The 16,830-nt window shown below is 41.6% G+C and overlaps 1 protein-coding gene across 11 annotated transcripts in view; it reads left to right on the top strand.

Annotated features, from left to right (window-relative positions):
* Positions 1 to 16,830, top strand: part of sick (sickie) — a 140,260-nt gene that overhangs the window by 29,262 nt on the left and 94,168 nt on the right. The window contains exon 1 of one of the 11 annotated variants that reach the window (XM_089864916.1): positions 6,723 to 7,284. The exons of the other annotated variants lie outside the window; for them this stretch is intronic. Coding sequence (XP_089721042.1) covers positions 7,072 to 7,284 — 213 coding nt within the window. The 5' untranslated portion in view covers positions 6,723 to 7,071. Of the gene's footprint in view, positions 1 to 6,722; positions 7,285 to 16,830 lie in introns of those variants that run through there. 11 annotated transcript variants of the gene reach the window in all.

Here is a 16,830-nt window from a genome sequence, read left to right as displayed (position 1 = left end):
CACTGAGGATGCTGGGAAGACTTTGTTGAAGTAGATAGGGGTACAGAGGCTACGTTATAGGTATGGAGAATGCTACTCCATCAGCTCTCTTTCTCTCCTGGAAGATTTTGTGTGATGAACCGCGGTCGTCTGCAGTCTGACACAAAGTCTAAACGCCTACCCGCTGCATACCTTCCTACGCCCCCGCAACTTAGTACACTGCACGTGAATATTACAACCCCAGTCTATCCCTTGTTTTGTACAAGGCCCGAAAAATAGTTATTTAGACGTTTCTTTCTTATCATTAGATGAGAATACATTTTAACGGAACTATTCATTATTGTCATGTTACCAATACGCCTCCTAGTATAGATAGACTAGTGGCATCCTGGGTTATATTACCATAGAGATTAACACAGTCAAGGCTGAGAATTGCTATTACTAGTGACGGTAGAGAGAAGAGTGCCATTATTGTTAGTTTCTGTAGATACTATAGAGGAATGGCAGATGTCCTAGTTTGGCTGTATTAAGTTCTACCAGGAAATGTAGTGGGGTGTCACTTATCTATAAATTGTCAATAGAGTAATGACAGCCACTTAAGTTTGACTGCATTAAGTTGTATGGGGAAATAACACGGGGTGCCACTAGTTAGTGCATAAAACGCTCCAGCTCAGATTTGTAACTTTGGCGCCCTTGAGCAATATTTAGTATCTTGTAAAATGTCAAACGGTGTAATTTGGTCGGGCGTTGACTAAATTAACTCTAGAATTCTAAAGGATTGCGAAGCGAAGTATTTAGCGTCGCGCAGATTTGACTCGGTGCTCCCTGGTGTTACGTGTGGCGTTGTAAGCGTCAGTTTAGAATCTTTCCAAGACGCTGAGAGAGTATGATAATGGCGGCGCAGACCTTGAAAAGCCCTCATTACTTTTTGCAGTCTGAGATAGTTCGTTGTTGTTAATAATCGACAGGCTTTAGGGCGCGGGGATGCGTGCCTCAAGGGGAGGAGGGCGGGTCAAAGGTCAGACTCTTAGGCGCCATCATACGCGTCATCATTTCCGGATACGTTTTAAACGATTTATGAGGGTATTTGCGCGCACCGTGCTCCATCGGGTCAGGGGTCAAAATAATAAACTAAATTCTCTCTGTCTCGCTTTTCAATTAAAAATAAGGATCTGAACTTCAAACTTGCAACATTGAAAAATAGGCCCTCGATAAACTACTCCCTACAGGATTTGTAATGTCTTGAAACTGCCGCGCCTATTCTGTCGGAGTCTAGCGCCACCTATGGAGTGTTTTCGCTATTAAAATACCAACCCGTACAAGAAAAATAATCTTGAACTGTTCAAAATTGTAAATCTATCTGTTTATTTATTAATTAATGTTAATTCAACATTGGCAATGAAGTCTCCCAGAGTACCTCGCGCACGCCCTTACCATTTTGTGTATTTGATTGTTAAGCGGCGCCGTCTAGAGTCATTTAGAAATAGAATTAGCTTTTATTTTTAAGACACAGGGGGCACCGTCGACGTTGTCGTAACGTACGACCCTATATACCGAAACGCCACTGAGGATTCTGGGATGACTTCGCCGAAGTAGATGGCGGTAGAGAAGCTACGTTATAGGTATATGGAGGTTCTACTCCCTCTCACAGTTTCTCCTCCAAGGTTTATCTATGCTTATAGCGAAAGTAGCACATCAACAACAAGTATGAAATGCTCTCTCGATGAAAGGCGTTAATGTAAAATTGATTAGGAAATTGAAATTGATGTTTCGGGCCACGATTGGCTCTTAGTATTTAATCAAAAAAAAAAAAATGAATGAATATTTTTTTTATTTTGTTACTCATTAATGTTGCATTTTGCGGAGTAACGTTGCGGGTGCAGCTGCAATTGTAACCTCTAACTTAAGGTAGCCGAAGGGGGGAGAAGGCAAGGAACATCTGCCAATAATCACCCTTTATTTCGCTAACGAGAAAAATAAATTAAGATGCATTTTTTATGAAATCATAAAAAATGCCAGGCTGAGCTAGAGATAGCTCCGTCATTAAAGAACCATTTATTTATACGGCATTCTGCCCCAACTATAAACGATTTTTTTAACGAACTTGAATTTAATTCAATCGACTTTATTTTAAACTAAAACGTTAAATATATATAGTTAAGATTTAGCTGGCTACGCTGCTACTGTTAATTATTTTAATTGGTGAGTCGAGTCTAACCTTGGTTTTGGTTTATTGGTGCTGGAAGGAAATATTTTAATTATAATAGAACTTCGATTAAATTCAACCAACTTAATTTTAAATGATAACTATATATATAGGCATGGTTATCATTAATCATTCTAATTGGAATATTGAATTTAATCGAATTAAGGTTTATCTTAAAAGGGGTGCATTGGGCGTTGATAGCCTATAAAATATCGCGTTACATGGTTAAGGCAACCTTTGGTTTTTGGTCAGAGATTGTCTGTTCAATTTCACACTTAAATTTAAGGGGGTCATCACTAAAACACTCCTCCTATGATCGTAACATTTGTTAAGGGTTGTCGTATTTTGTGTGGGCAAAATCGGCTGGTCATAGAAGTATAGAACACTTGACTCAAAATTGATTATTTCCCATAGAACCATACTTTTCGCACCCCTGTCTGTATATAAAGTTCACCTGATTTTATAAAGAAACATTTGCAATTTAATCGTAGTTAGAGAATTTCTCGTTTTCCATGCGGGTTATTGCGTTGTTTACGCAATTTGCCTGGATGCATAGGTGCCTATATACGGAATTCGATAAAGTTAATTGCATTTGGTTCATATGGGCGTGTATAGTGCGTGCAAGGTGCTGTGTAAGGCGTGTGCTACTAACTACATCCGCGAATCGTTAGTTCTCCTTACTAAGTTATAAGACTTAACTTCTGACTGAATGTGTTATGGTTAACGAACCCCGATCACGCGAAGCACCCCCCCCCCCCCGGCCAAGAACACGCATTAAAGCATTAGAAATTATTATTGCTATTATTGGAATTCCACTGAAATGACTTGAAGAATGAAAAAAACGAAGTCTCGAGAAAGGCCACGCGACGCTATTCCTTCAAAAAAACGTTTCTTTTGCTTTCGAATTATATTTTAAACGAAAGTTTCCCGTTTTCTAACGGTTTTCCGATCGAGGGGACCCTCACTCAACTTGTTAATGAAATTGACCCTTCTTGAGAAAGGGGGGACGAATTGTCGTCTGCTTGAGATAGGGCTTAACGGAACATTTATTGGCATAAGGCTTCTTTTAATCTGGCCACATGACTAGTAGATCCCGAGCACTTTTAATTAGAAAACTGGACATTGGCCACTTAAAATAATGAAACATTGTAGCGTTTTAAATTAATTAAGTGGCTATATGGCAAGCATTTCATTTTTAAACTGGCCGCCGGACAATTTCGAGAGTAAACATTTATGCAGGCCTTATTTCTCAGCCTGTTTATAGAGTATCTGGACAACAAAGACTTTAGAGGAGGCTTCAAGCTTACCAGTCCTGCACCAAAACAATTTCTAACGTCTTTGGATGATCTACGTACTCCGGGTTCCATGTGGTGTGGAGACCAAACACCATGACTCTATATTTTACCCCCCAACTTTTGAAAGGGTTTTGTTAGATTCGAAGGTCGTGTGTTTTTAGAGGCGTTAGGATGAACAAAGGACAAAGGGGGAGATTGAGGTGTATCAGTGGCGCGACCCGGAAGCTAGCGTCAAGGCGTCAATATTAATGTTAGACCATCTGCAGATATTAAATACAATGTAATTACGCAAATTATTCCTCTCTCTCTCTCTCTCTCTCTCTCTCTCTCTCTCTCTCTCTCTCTCTCTCTCTCTCTCTCTCTCTCTCTCTCTCTCTCTCTCTCTCTCGTTTGGGATCGTTAATAATTGCTCGCTCACTCTGACAAGTATTTACCGTGGTCTCTATTAAGGCATTCGCGCGCTCACCAGCTTGCGAGCTAACGCGTTTTATCGCGATTAAAACGCAAGCGCAGTGCGTATCACTCTTATATAATGGAAACATGTCCTTAATTGTATCGCAGCTTCAGGGTGGTGATCGGTGGTGAATGGCGCTAGCTCGATTGAGCGGAAAAACGGACGACACACCGTGGCGCTGCTCGACTCGTTTCATCATTATTATCCGTTATTTTGTAGCCAGATATTATCGTTTAATGGGCTAATATAGACTCGGTGATGGGTCATGACCCCGTCCCCCCCTCGGCGTTGTTTTTATGACAGAGTCACGATCGACTTTGTCATAAATTGACGACATTAAATAAGGACACGCCCCCAAACAACAGCGTACGGAATTGACTTATTTATTTGTTAACTTACCAACTTTGATTATATACGAACGCGGAATAATTACTGCAACAATTGAAATGGAATTGAGGTCTAGAAGACAATAACCTGAACCCTCATTGAACCGAGGCGAACCTTAAATAAAGGTCTTCCTTAAATGGAACCCCGATTGAACCCAACACAACCCTGCCTTGCCTGAACCGAACCCAACCTTGCCTTGCCTTGCCTGAACCGAACCGAACCTTGCCTTGCCTGAACCGAACCGAACCTTGCCTTGCCTTGCCTGAACCGAACCTTGCCTTGCCTTGCCTTGCCTGCATCGAACCCAACCTTGCGTTGCCTGCATCGAACCCAACCTTGCGTTGCCTGCACCGAACCCAACCTTGCCTTGCCTGAACCGAACCCAACCTTGCCTTGCCTGAACCGAACCCAACCTTGCCTTGCCTTGCCTGCACCGAACCCAACCTTGCCTTGCCTTGCCTGCACCGAACCCAACCCTGCCTTGCCTTGCCTGCACCGAACCCAGCCTTGCCTTGCCTGCACCGAACCCAACCTTGCCTTGCCTTGCCTTGCCTGAACCGAACCCAACCTTGACTAAACCCAACCCACACGTTGTTCTTGCCTAAACCGACCCAAGTTTAACCTTACCCAAACCCAACTTAACACACCATGAATAATGTGAGAGTTCATGTTCATAGCTCAAATGGCTTAAACATCCCATTGAATTACGGGGTTAAATTTAGTGTCATTCAGGTCACTGTCACTATCGGAGTATGTATGACCATCAGGCTGTTAGTCCCCTTTTGATGAAATCTATATCGGAAATGAAATTGGCCTCTCCGAGGATTGGAATTCCAATTCCGGCACATCCGTATGTTTTTGTGGGGGAAGCGTACTGTTTTTACTTTTGCGGCGCCTCGATAGAAGTCGCTGATGTCTGGCGCGCGCTATTTATAGAGTGGTCGCGCACGCGCCAGCCAAGGGGAGGGGGTGGGGTGGGGCGGGAAAAGGAGGTAAATCGGCAGGCACGCGAGCGAGCGGCGTTTGAAAAAGAAGTCTCTCTCCTCTGAGTCCCAGCAGTTCCGTTGACTTCGGGCAGAGTCTGTCAGTTTTATTAGCAGCGCGTGCACGCACGCGTCTCAGGCCGTCTGCTGATCTGGCGCGAGCTCGACGCCTTTCCTTTTTTTCCCGCGTGCCAACGCGTCATTGTCGCACCCCTTTATTTCTTCTTAATTCCGCCAGCGCTCAAAAGTCTTATCGTCGTCTGCTCTTTTTTATGGGTAAAGATCGCGTTCGCCAATGTTTTTACAAGAAAAACGTTGGAATGTTTTTAAGCGCGGATGGTAGACGATGCATTCGAAGTTTTTATCGGTTTCACTTTCGGGGTCAACGCGTTCTAACTTAATCGGTTTGTGTTTTGAAAAGCGCAATTTACGCTTGTTTTTATAATGGATTTGCCAGCAGATTGCTCTTGTTATTTTTGGAGAAATTATCGTCGTCCGACCGTGAATGTATACCGCTTTTCCCAATGAATATTGCAAATTGTCCGAGTTTCATTGACTTCTTACAAAAGAGTCAACAAAGTGGATTAATTATTTTGCGAGAGTGAATAGCCCCTCGCTCGTGTTGTGGTTTTAATATTAGACAATTCTGCACGGCGAAAGTATCCGATGTCTCCGAGCTGTAGTGTTGCCATTTGAGCTCTCGGCTTAAATTTGAGTGACGTCGAAGAGGGGATTATTTTATTTTTAGGACATTGCGAAAATAAGTGACACAGCCATATTTCAACTTGACTCGGCGACGGAAAACGCCTCGCCGCATACTCTTCAAAAAAGAGACTCACTCGATCTAGCTCGGCAGCAACAACAATATAATACATATCCGTCCTCAAAAAAATCCAAACAAATTTAGGGTAAAATAATATTTTTTTTAACAAAAAAAGCCACATCTACACAACGGACGCATTCAGTTTCATTTAATATCGCGCTCGAGAGATCCTCTCTACTTAAAATCAGTTCCATCTTGAGTCGAATTCAATTTCCAATTCGAGAGCTCGTGCGATTTACTGTAGTTTGAGAGCTCGTGAATAGCAAATTTGAGAGCTCGTGCATTTTACTAGTTCGAGAGCTCGTGCATTTTACTAGTTCGAGAGCTCGTGCATTTTACTAGTTCGAGAGCTCGTGCATTTTACTAGTTCGAGAGCTCGTGAATAGCAAATTCGAGAGCTCGTGCATTTTACCAGTTCTAAAGCTCGTGGTTATTAAGTTCGAGAGCTCGTGCATTTTACTTGTTCGAAGCTCGTGAATAGCAAATTCGAGAGCTCGTGCATTTTACTAGTTCGAAGCTCGTGAATAGCAAATTCGAAAGCTCGTGCATTTTACTAGTTCGAAGCTCGTGAATAGAAAATTCGAGAGCTCGTGCATTTTACCAGTTCCAAAGGTCGTGAATAGCAAATTCGAGAGCTCGTGCATTTTACTGGCTCTAAAGCTCGTGAATAGCAAATTCTATTACGCAATCGCGTTCGTGCTAATGCGTTATTGAATCATTTGTGAAATGAAGTGATGACATTTTCGAGCGCGATATACTTAAGAGGCGTTAATTAGAATGGTGGTGGAAATGAAGGATTAGCTCACTAGCTGAGGGCGTTTGTTTTTCGCGTTGTCCATCTTGGCATCGATGTGCGGTATCGTGTCGGGGAGACGAGCAGGCTGCGGATTTCGTCGTCGTGTCGGTGAAGTGGACGTGGACGTGGTGGTGGTGGTGTTGGAATTATGGCGGGGTGCATCAGACGGGCGCCTCCCCCCGAAGGTGACCCCCCTAGTGACTCTGAGGAATTTGCCCTGGCCGCCGGTGGGGTTAAAGGCGGCGGCGCGGGTGCTGGTCAGACTGTCCCCGGAGGTGGTCAGGTGACCAAAGAGGAGGGGTCGTTGGACCCCCCTTCCCGCGAATCGACGGCCGCCCAAAGACAAAAGTCCATTATTCAGGTATTAATAGACTTTTTTGACCCCTTTCAAAATCGTCTCTCGGTTTCCGGTTTGTTTCAAATCGGGTTTTTTAACCCGCGTTGCGCTGATATCTGCGAGTCAATTCAATTCGGGGTCGCACGCTGCCTTTTGTTCCATTGTTTTAAATGAGAATTCACCTCTTTTTAATGCGCTTTTCATTTGAAACGTCAAATATAAACGCGATGCCACTTTAACAGGCAAACATTTCCATTTTAACCAACCTTGTTTAATATACTTGTTAGTTTTAAAGTTATGATGTAACAATATTCTTTCGTTGCTGAATTATATAGCAAATATAACACCTTTTTCTACGCTGATTTTAAGAGATATCCACGCCGCTCAAAGAGTGTACAACTACTTCTGTAATATCTCGGGGTTCATTTTGAGGGAATTACCAAGACCAACTCAAAGACTCGTAATAAGGAAAACAAAGGTACTCAAAGGCTATTGTCATTACTGTCACAGCGACGTTGCGTAATTAATTTCGGTAAAATACCTGCAAGACTAGTTAATTCGATATTGGTTTAATTTTTGATGATTGATTTTTGGTCTCCCTGATCTCTGACGTAAACTTGATATAGTTAAGCTATTGTTAGTTCATTTGTTCCCATTTAAAATTCCAGAGGAAGAACGTAGCTAGCAATTATGTTTGTACAGTTGTTTATCCATTTGAATGAATCATATGTAACTAAAGGCCAAGGCTTAAATTAGTGGCGTGCTATACCGCTTTCGCGAATGCCCTTTATTTACCATTCTCTTTATTAGTTTAATTTCAGCGGACAATGGAAGGGAACCCCTTTATCCACGCAAATAAGAAGGAATGCGGGATCAATAGCGCGTGCGAACAACTTAGACGAGGTTACTTGACACTAGTTAAGGTCGGTTCGATGATAGGCTCGCGGGCTTTGGGATTAGTGACAAGTAAGGTTAGGGGAGAGTATATAATTGGGGGCGCGTGCGAACAGCTTAGACAAGGTTACTTGACACTAGTTAAGGCCGGGTTTATTATAGGCTCGCGGGCTTTGGGCGCAGTGACAAGTAAGGTTAGGAAAGAGTATATAATTGGAAGCGCGTGCAGTGCGGTCTCGCGCGTATTGTACATACAGACATCATCTTTTATGGGTTCCTTCTCGCAATAGACGGTCCATTCGGAGTTTGCTCTATCGTTCAAGCTGGATTGGCTCAATTTGACCACATTTTATTTGGTCTACTGATACAAAATTAGATGAAAATTAGACCTAATTTCCAGGTTTATTTCTAAAAAAACGTTTATTATAAAAATTGTCAACTTGTTATTTTTTATTAGGTTTAAAAAATAGCTTATGATTCTGAGTTCTGTTAAATTTGTGGAGCCCGAGACTATCTTGTCTAGAGCAAATTCCGGATGACTTTTGAAATGGTAATATTTTCATCGGAGGGTCCATGTTTATTGATTTGGCGATCTTCTTTGTAGGGATAGGCAAACTGTTTTGTTTTCGACTTAACGTTTTAGCTCGGCCTTGATTAATTCGCAATCTTGAAAGGGATCTTATTAATATTTACAAAATAAAATGCGTCAGCTGCATGCATGGCAGCAGGAAACCAAATAATAACCTCCGCTCATTGCAAATGCGAAAATTAACGTAATTAATTCATATCCGTTAAAAGCAATCGATAGCACTTATTGCGACATTCTAACTCTACTTCTACGCTTCGTAAATAAATAGGGAATCTATTTAGTTTATTTTAGTAATAACAGAAGTATATAAAACTTCTCTCCGAGAGAAGTGTACCACAAAGCGGGGTAAGTGTAACGTCATTCTTCCCAACATCGGACCATTTAGAGCAAGGTTACTAAAACGAATCACATACGCGATAAATAGTTCCCTCATCATTACTCTATTAGCGTTTAAATATTTGGCAAGACGCGCTTGTGCATTTTTGTCCCACGTCGAGACGAGGTTTGTGGGATGATTGCTGGGGATTTAGTGCCAAACAATTATAGAATTCACCTTACGGTGCGATGCCCATTTGTAATTTGATGAGCGGGAAAGCAAACTAAAAGGGTGAGCCTGGGAAGAATGACGTTACATAACTAAAGCATTAAGAGGATACTGAGTGTCATCCTTCTACTCTTATCCCCTTCTGGTAATAATAAAAAGTAAATAAATTATAACAGGTCGTGAAATTTAAGAATTTTAATTCCGTAACAAAGTTGGAGAATTTGAATTTAGTTTGGGGGAAATTTTCCTTGGGTGTTCTCTGGTTGAAAGGCCGTGTTGAAAAGCAGCGTGTGATTAAAAGATCATGTGTCCAAATTGAGATAATATTCTTAAATGAAATATTCCGGTTAACATTGGCAGCTATCGTCTTTGTTTGACCAGGGATAGATTTAATTTTAGAAGTATAGGAATGGAGAACAGACAGTAATGTGGGCGGGCGTCATAGTCCCGGACCCCCTTCCACGGGACGGAGGGTATGGAATTAGGTAAAAAGGTATTACGTATTTTTCGCCGTCCCCGTTAGCAACGTCATCAAAACGTAGTTTAAGTGAGCCAATAAGATAATTTTAACTTTTCGTTACGTGTTGGAGGGAGTGGCTCTATACTAGGCTATGAGTCGGACTGAAGTCAATATTAACCGTTCCCGATTCCTACTTCTAAAATTAAATCTATCCCTGCTTTGACCCTTTAAATATAATTTGGGGAAACAAGGAAAACATCTTGCTTTAAAAGTCACCTTTTTATAACAATTTCGTCATCTGAAAATTATCAATTTAAAATTTTCATGGCAAATTAACCGCTTACCTAAATCACCTGACTATTGTTAAGGACTTGTACGAACTCGCGTCTCTTACGTATAAATCTAATTTATTCTTTTGGGGGAAAAAGACATGCAGAATTTTATTATTTATTCCTAGAGAAGTTTATTTCTTTTTATTCTTAATATTTTCCCGATAAAGATCAGCTTGTATATACGATCGAGTTTGAACGGCCGCTGCATGGGTTTGTTGGCTCGTCCGCACGACATTCAAATGCAACCACGCACCACCAATAAGGCTGCAGCTCTATTGTATATACAATGCGTACGACTGCAAGCCCATTAATGTCGGTGTATACTTCTCTTCGAAATTGATTTTTTTGCTGGGATCCCATTTCCGACATGAAAAATATTCATTACCGGTCAAAGTATTTCGTAACATTCGTTCACCCCCCCTGACCCCTACCCCCCATCTATTTCAACCTATCAGGATCGTGCAATGATATTACCTTTAAAAATCCTTAAAACAGCAGCGTCGAATTTCAACTGGGAAATATTAAGTTAATATAGCCTATAAGAAGTTCAGACAGGAGTCAGGACTGCTGCCGGGTTACCATAGACAGTTTCATTTCAGTACCAGCGCCGTTAAGTTTTAAGCCTTATTTACCCACAGTCTGTGTATTTTTAAAAACCTTATGGGGATAAAAGACGCTGGCAAATGTTAATTCTGCATGAAAAGGTCGATTTTCCATTTTGGCAGATAATGCATGCTATAATAATCGATTGGGATCTATTTTTTCCGGATAATTTTAAGCCTATTTAATGTTATCGGCGGATGAATACGTAATTCGATAATAGGAAATCAGAATAATCTCGGTTGGTTTTAACTTGACGTACTCTATTTGTTCGGTTTATGGATTATAACATAAGTTTATAAGTAATATGTTCCTTCCATAAGTATGACACTAGCTAACAACAAATGGTTGAGACTTACAGCTCGAGCTAGTTCGAGGGAGAACGACGGAAGCGAGTCAAATGAAGTCCTAAGTACACTCGGTGGTGGTTAATTTCGCAGGACTTCCATCTAGGTCCTATTTAATCTGCATTACTAAGCCCCCTTTGACAGCATCGCCTTACCAGGCCTCCCTCGCTTTACCCTGAATCTATGACCTACCTCACTCACTCACTCACTTCAAATTCATTACAAGCCTTTCAGTTTCTAAGTTACCAGACATTAATTAAACAAACTTATGGAACGGAACATATCTTATAAACTTATGATACTACTGAATGTCTTGTATTAAAAACGATCAATAGCTATAGATAGATCCGTAACTTTTAAGTGCAGCTGGCAAATTGGAATCAAGAGACGGACATTTTGTAACTTAAAAACTATTCTTTGTACACGTATTAATTTTGAGCTACAAATTACAATTTTCTGTGCAGTGGAAAACAGAGCCAAGTAGGCCCTATAAAATTCACTTTCTTCTTCTTGTTCTTGAAGAGGGAAAAAGCGGCTCCTAAAATAGACTTCTCAAACTTTCGCCTCCTCTTTCCTCTTTGCTCTTGATGTTCTCGCGCGCGCGTGCACTTGCCATTTCACTCCAAAGGTTACGCGTCCCCCCGCTCATTTGCATGCGGTAAAAAATATACCCTAGCTTTCTCCTCGCGGAATTTCGCGCCTGAGATGAACTTCGACCAAGACCGCCTCGCGCTCACGTGCATGCATGCCTATAGAAGATATCCAAGAATGCGCGCGTGCATGCAGGAGCCGAAGTGACTAGACAGTAGGGTTTAAGCTAGGGATGGGTGATTTCAAAAGGGGTTTTAGTGTCAAGTGACGCGAGGCCGGGGACAAGGCAGTCCGGAGTGTATGGGAGCAATATACGATGTTAGGTGTAATGTAGTAGTTGGGGCTCAGCTGTCCTTTTAAGGCAAGTTACCGAAGCTCAAAATAGATTCGGTTAAGAAACTCCAGCACCCAACTAATTCGGGACTTGCATTTTGCACACTCAAATTTAACGTCTCAGAATATTTTATTGCGCATTTTGATCGAATTCATTTTGCCCTAAAAGTCGTATTCATATTTTGAAACCGCTTTCAATTGAAATAATTTACAAAGATACGCGCTTTTTTAAATAGGAATTTCGAGTCGCTCTAAGCCGCTCAAATATTATATAGCGCCACTGTAGAAACCATGCGAATATTTTCCAATGTTGGAGAGAAATTATTGATGACAGATAATTGACAAATTACTTTCAAGATCTTAAATTTTGGAGATAAATTCGAGATTTCAAGTTCAATATATTTATCATAAGTGAAAAGCATTTTTAAAGGCCGACTTCCAGCGAAAAGGGTTCTAGCGAACTGAAAAGCGAGCATCGAGACTAACAATGAAGCGACCGTGCCGATTTTCGAAGCCCCGCTGGCTCAAAAGTTGGAAGGGTTCTCGCTCCCCTGAAGGAAATTCTCCATTGTGTATCTTCAGTTAGCCTGAACCCTTCCATTTTTTGACCCAGCGGGGATTCGAAAATCGGCACGGTCGCTTCATTGTTACACTCGATGCTCGGTTATCAGTTCCCTAGAACTCTTTTCGATGGAAGTCGGCCTTTAACGTCATTTCTAAAGTTGTGAGGGATTTATAGCGTCGTAACTTTTCGCAATCTTCGTTAGTGTATCCAATACCAATGTTCCTTATCGGCAATTCATTATTTCAGTCTGAATTTGTAAGCCTTCTAAGGTTGTATCTGGAAGCGAAACCCCCAGCAAGGCGCTCGCTAACATTGGCAGTCTTGGTTAGGCCTAACAGTAATAGCGTGAGCTGGGGTAAAAAGCTATGCCCTGTTTTTTCTTCGCTTGATTCCCCAAGACGACACTCCAGTCGCCAAGTATACGTGAAATTGATCTGGTAACCTTTAAAGAGGCGGGTTTGGACTTTGCTTAGAGAGGGTCCTCGAGCCATTTCAAGAATGCCAGTCTCGAACATGCAATCCAGTTAATGTTCGGACATTCAACTCCCAAGTGGCCATGCGCCTCTGTCATCTTATAGGTGCGACCAATGGCTGCTGGATACAATCTCTGTCTCTTCTTGGGCATACATGGCTTAAGTTGGGGTGAATTAGCATTATGAAATACTGTTTAATTCTTTCAAATGTTTTCAAGGTCATGATGACCTATCAAGTTATTCAAAATTGTTGGAAGCAATGAATCATCAAAACTTTGGCAAAGGCATCCCGGGTTCCGGGTGTGTAGCGAGTCAATCGTCTTTAATGTATTTCTTTCGTCCTTGTCAAAGTATATAGAGATCAATTGCGAGAGGGTTTTTGAAGCAGGACAGGGGCATAGGGAGCCATCTTCAGACACTTATCGATACCGTCTTTATATCGTCAAAGAAAGCTTGCCCTGTTGTCTCGCACCATCAGATATAGAATAGCGAGAAAGTATGGTGCTATACTGGCAAATGAGGAAATATGGCGATGGAGAACTAAAGCACTCAATTCAATGCCCCCTATATAAATAACACGAGATCGTCTTAAGCGCAGTGGCCCTATAACAATTTCGCCAAATTATGTATATACGAGAATATTCTTGCATTTTAATTTACCTTTCCCACACCCAAAATGTATACTGTACCTATTTTGCGAATTCAATTTTAAAACTGAAATTGCCATGCAGTGCCTTAAGGCCTTTTTGCCTTCCTGCATGCACGCGCCAGGTAAGGTAAGGTTTAAGGTTGAAATAGGCTATAAAGGCTAGGGATTGAGCCAGGGGGTGATTTAGGAAATGGCCTAGCTTAGCATCTTCCCCAATATATCCCACCCACGTGAGGGGCCACTCCCCCATCCCCCATTGCACACACACATATATATATATAACTATTATTTCTACTTTAACAGTCCTGAGCCTGATATCGCCTCTGGGTTACAGCGGAGGATTGTGGGTGGGTGGGGGTGGTTATGAGGGGGGAGGGAGTGTGCACGCGCTTCTTCTTTTCACGTGCAAAATGCACTAGCAAGGTGAGCAAAGTGCAATATAACCTTATCTGGGAGATCCGTGGTGTGTGTAGGGTTGTCAGCGCTGCACTTTGAGTTTGGGATGATATTGCTTTGCCTGTTTTGTCTATTCTGTTGGCGTCACCCGAAAAATGTTAACATGGAAAAACTGATGCCCTTGGCAAACTGGGTGCGCTGCGGAAAGGCGCTGTGCTGTGTTTGCGATAACAATTTTTAGCTGATTCCGCTATAGCTGTCCTCTATTGTTAGGGTCAGTTCCACTCGTTGTTTAATTAAACCCCCTTTTCAATTGTTCGATTGTCTTTGGGTTTATTTACCTATATAATGCAATCTTTTGAAAAGCATAGAAATATTTTCTCGTACATAGGAAAGCTGTTAAATTTTACATGTTCCTTATAATCAGCTATACGTGTAAACATAAGTTTATAAGTGATATGTTCCATCCATGAATATGGATGCACTACCTATACAAGTTCGTAATACTACTAAGAGATTTCCAGCTCGAGCTAGTTCGAGGGAGAACGACGGAAGCGAGTCAATTGAAGTCCTATACTCGGTGGTTAATTTTGCAGGGCTTCCATCTAGGTCCTATTCAGTTTGCATTACTAATTAAACCTTTGACAGCAGCGCCTCACCAGGCCTCCCTCGCTTTACCCTTAATCTATGACCTACCTCATTCACTTCATGACAAGCTCCAGTTTCTAAGTTACCAGTGACAAACTTATGGAATGAGCATATCTTATAAACTTATGGACGTGTGAAGCAATTTGAAACTATACTATAGGAAATATTATCGCTTGATGATTGATTGAAGGGACAATCTTTGCAGAAAGTATTTTAGTGGGGCTTCCCATCATCCCTGGCATCATCTTGCGCCCGCATTTAATCGGTTTAGGCGTCTCACTCGTTAATCCGCGGATGGACTAACGAGTTTATCCCTTAAAAGCTTCCTTGGACGAACGGGTATCAATATCACCACCGATATCCATTTCCTCAACATCTACAGTTGCGTTGCTTAAAAGCTAGTGCGGGATACTGGACAGTATACTTAAACCAATATCCGCCAAGCTGCATGTATAGGCCTAACTGGATTCGTAATATGTTAATCACGGAAACCATTATTGCGGTCTCTTCCTAATTAACTTAATTTCGCAATTAAATTAATCGTGTTATCAATATAGGAGAGCGGCATTCAGTGACTCTTAATTGGGTTGGACTTTCCGCGCTCATTTTACCAACAAGACATTGTTAACTATGTTCCTGTTAAGCTGTGTAGTGAGTGGCGAGGGAGATGCATTGTCTACTTAGTTGACCTCTGACCCGTAATGGAACGCGACTTCGGAATGTTACAAATACACACCATCCACGAGAGATTAAGCCTTGGCCCACCGATATCTTTCGCTTCCTTAACTTAAAGACAAATGTCACGTTCCAGTCTTAATTCTTAGTCAATCTCAGTTGACCGTGAAAGAAGGCGATTTCGATTGTCTTCCAGGTCTTCCCTTACTGTCTTGTAGGGTTGTCTGAAGTGGTCTTAGACGCCCTCCCGCCTAGATATTTCGCTGGCAAATCTTTGTGGCTCGTTTTCACACTGCAGCATCTACTCCCCTCCCCGAGGGCTTAGTCTTTTCAAAAGTTAATCCCTGAGCAAAATCCGGGAGCCACCATGATGCGATACACACGTACAACTCACGCCACACACCATGCTATGCCATGACTTAAACCATGCATATATCATTTCAAAATACAGTATAGAAAATCGAAATTATTTTCCGACTTATATTTGGATCGATTTTGTAAAAGTATTCTCTAATTTAGAGGTATATTCCAATAGGAATTCATACGGCCAATAGGAATAATTGTGCCCTCATATATCCTGTGTTAATTTCCATGTGGGCGTGGCATGAATACTTACTATCCGTTACGTCACGCCACATAATTTTGATGGTATCTTTCTAACTGTGATTTTATTGAATGATAGCAACGCGAGTTCCAAGGTGCAAGGTGTAAAATTCGTCACGCGTAATGTTTGGTCAAGCTCTTCCCATAAATTGACAAAATTAGCTTTGATACATTGAGTGAAAATGGATACATAATGATTCTTAGTAGCTGTGTGTATTCCTGATTCAGAAAGTAGACATTTAATGGACCTAAAATTTGACTTCGTTAACCAATACATTCTGTAAACTCAATTAGAAGTCGAGAAAACTTACCATTGAATGAAACGTGAAATTCCCGCACTCATCAATTGCCAGGCGTTTTTAATAATCTTGCAGAGATCTGCAGCATTGTTAATCTTTTAGAGATCTTGCCGTTCGTTAATTATTGCAGGCTGCGCAATAAATGACGTGTCTCTTTTTTAATTAAATCCCTTAATCCTTTGCCAACTCCATCGATGGTTACCCATCCCCATCCACCATGCATGGGTCCTTGGCCATTTGGTGGGGAGTGGCGGCAAAATTATGGAAGAACAATTAACAGGAAGTTCATTACTTCTTTCATGGGAAGATTTTTTAATAATGAAAATCCCATAATTTTTCATCTCCCCCTTTGCACACCAAATGACAGCCCTGGATTAAGGGATCCACGAAGGACCTACAGATATTTTAGGGGTCGATTTTTGGTGTCCCAAGTATTAGCTAACCCATACAGGCCTCCAAAGTATAGAGGGCAACTGAGATCTATATCTATGTAAATCAAAGTCCTGACTGACAGACTGAGTGATAATCAACGCCCAGCCCAGCCCGCTTTCCCTAGAAGGCTAGCAATTTGC

The sequence above is a fragment of the Phalangium opilio genome, unplaced genomic scaffold, assembly GCF_054372755.1.
Source record: "Phalangium opilio isolate 3A_F unplaced genomic scaffold, DU_Popi_V2 ptg000013l_1, whole genome shotgun sequence".
Taxonomy (NCBI): Eukaryota; Metazoa; Arthropoda; class Arachnida; order Opiliones; family Phalangiidae; genus Phalangium; species Phalangium opilio.
Note: the sequence above shows the minus strand (reverse complement) of the source record. Positions and strands in the feature narration are given on the sequence as shown.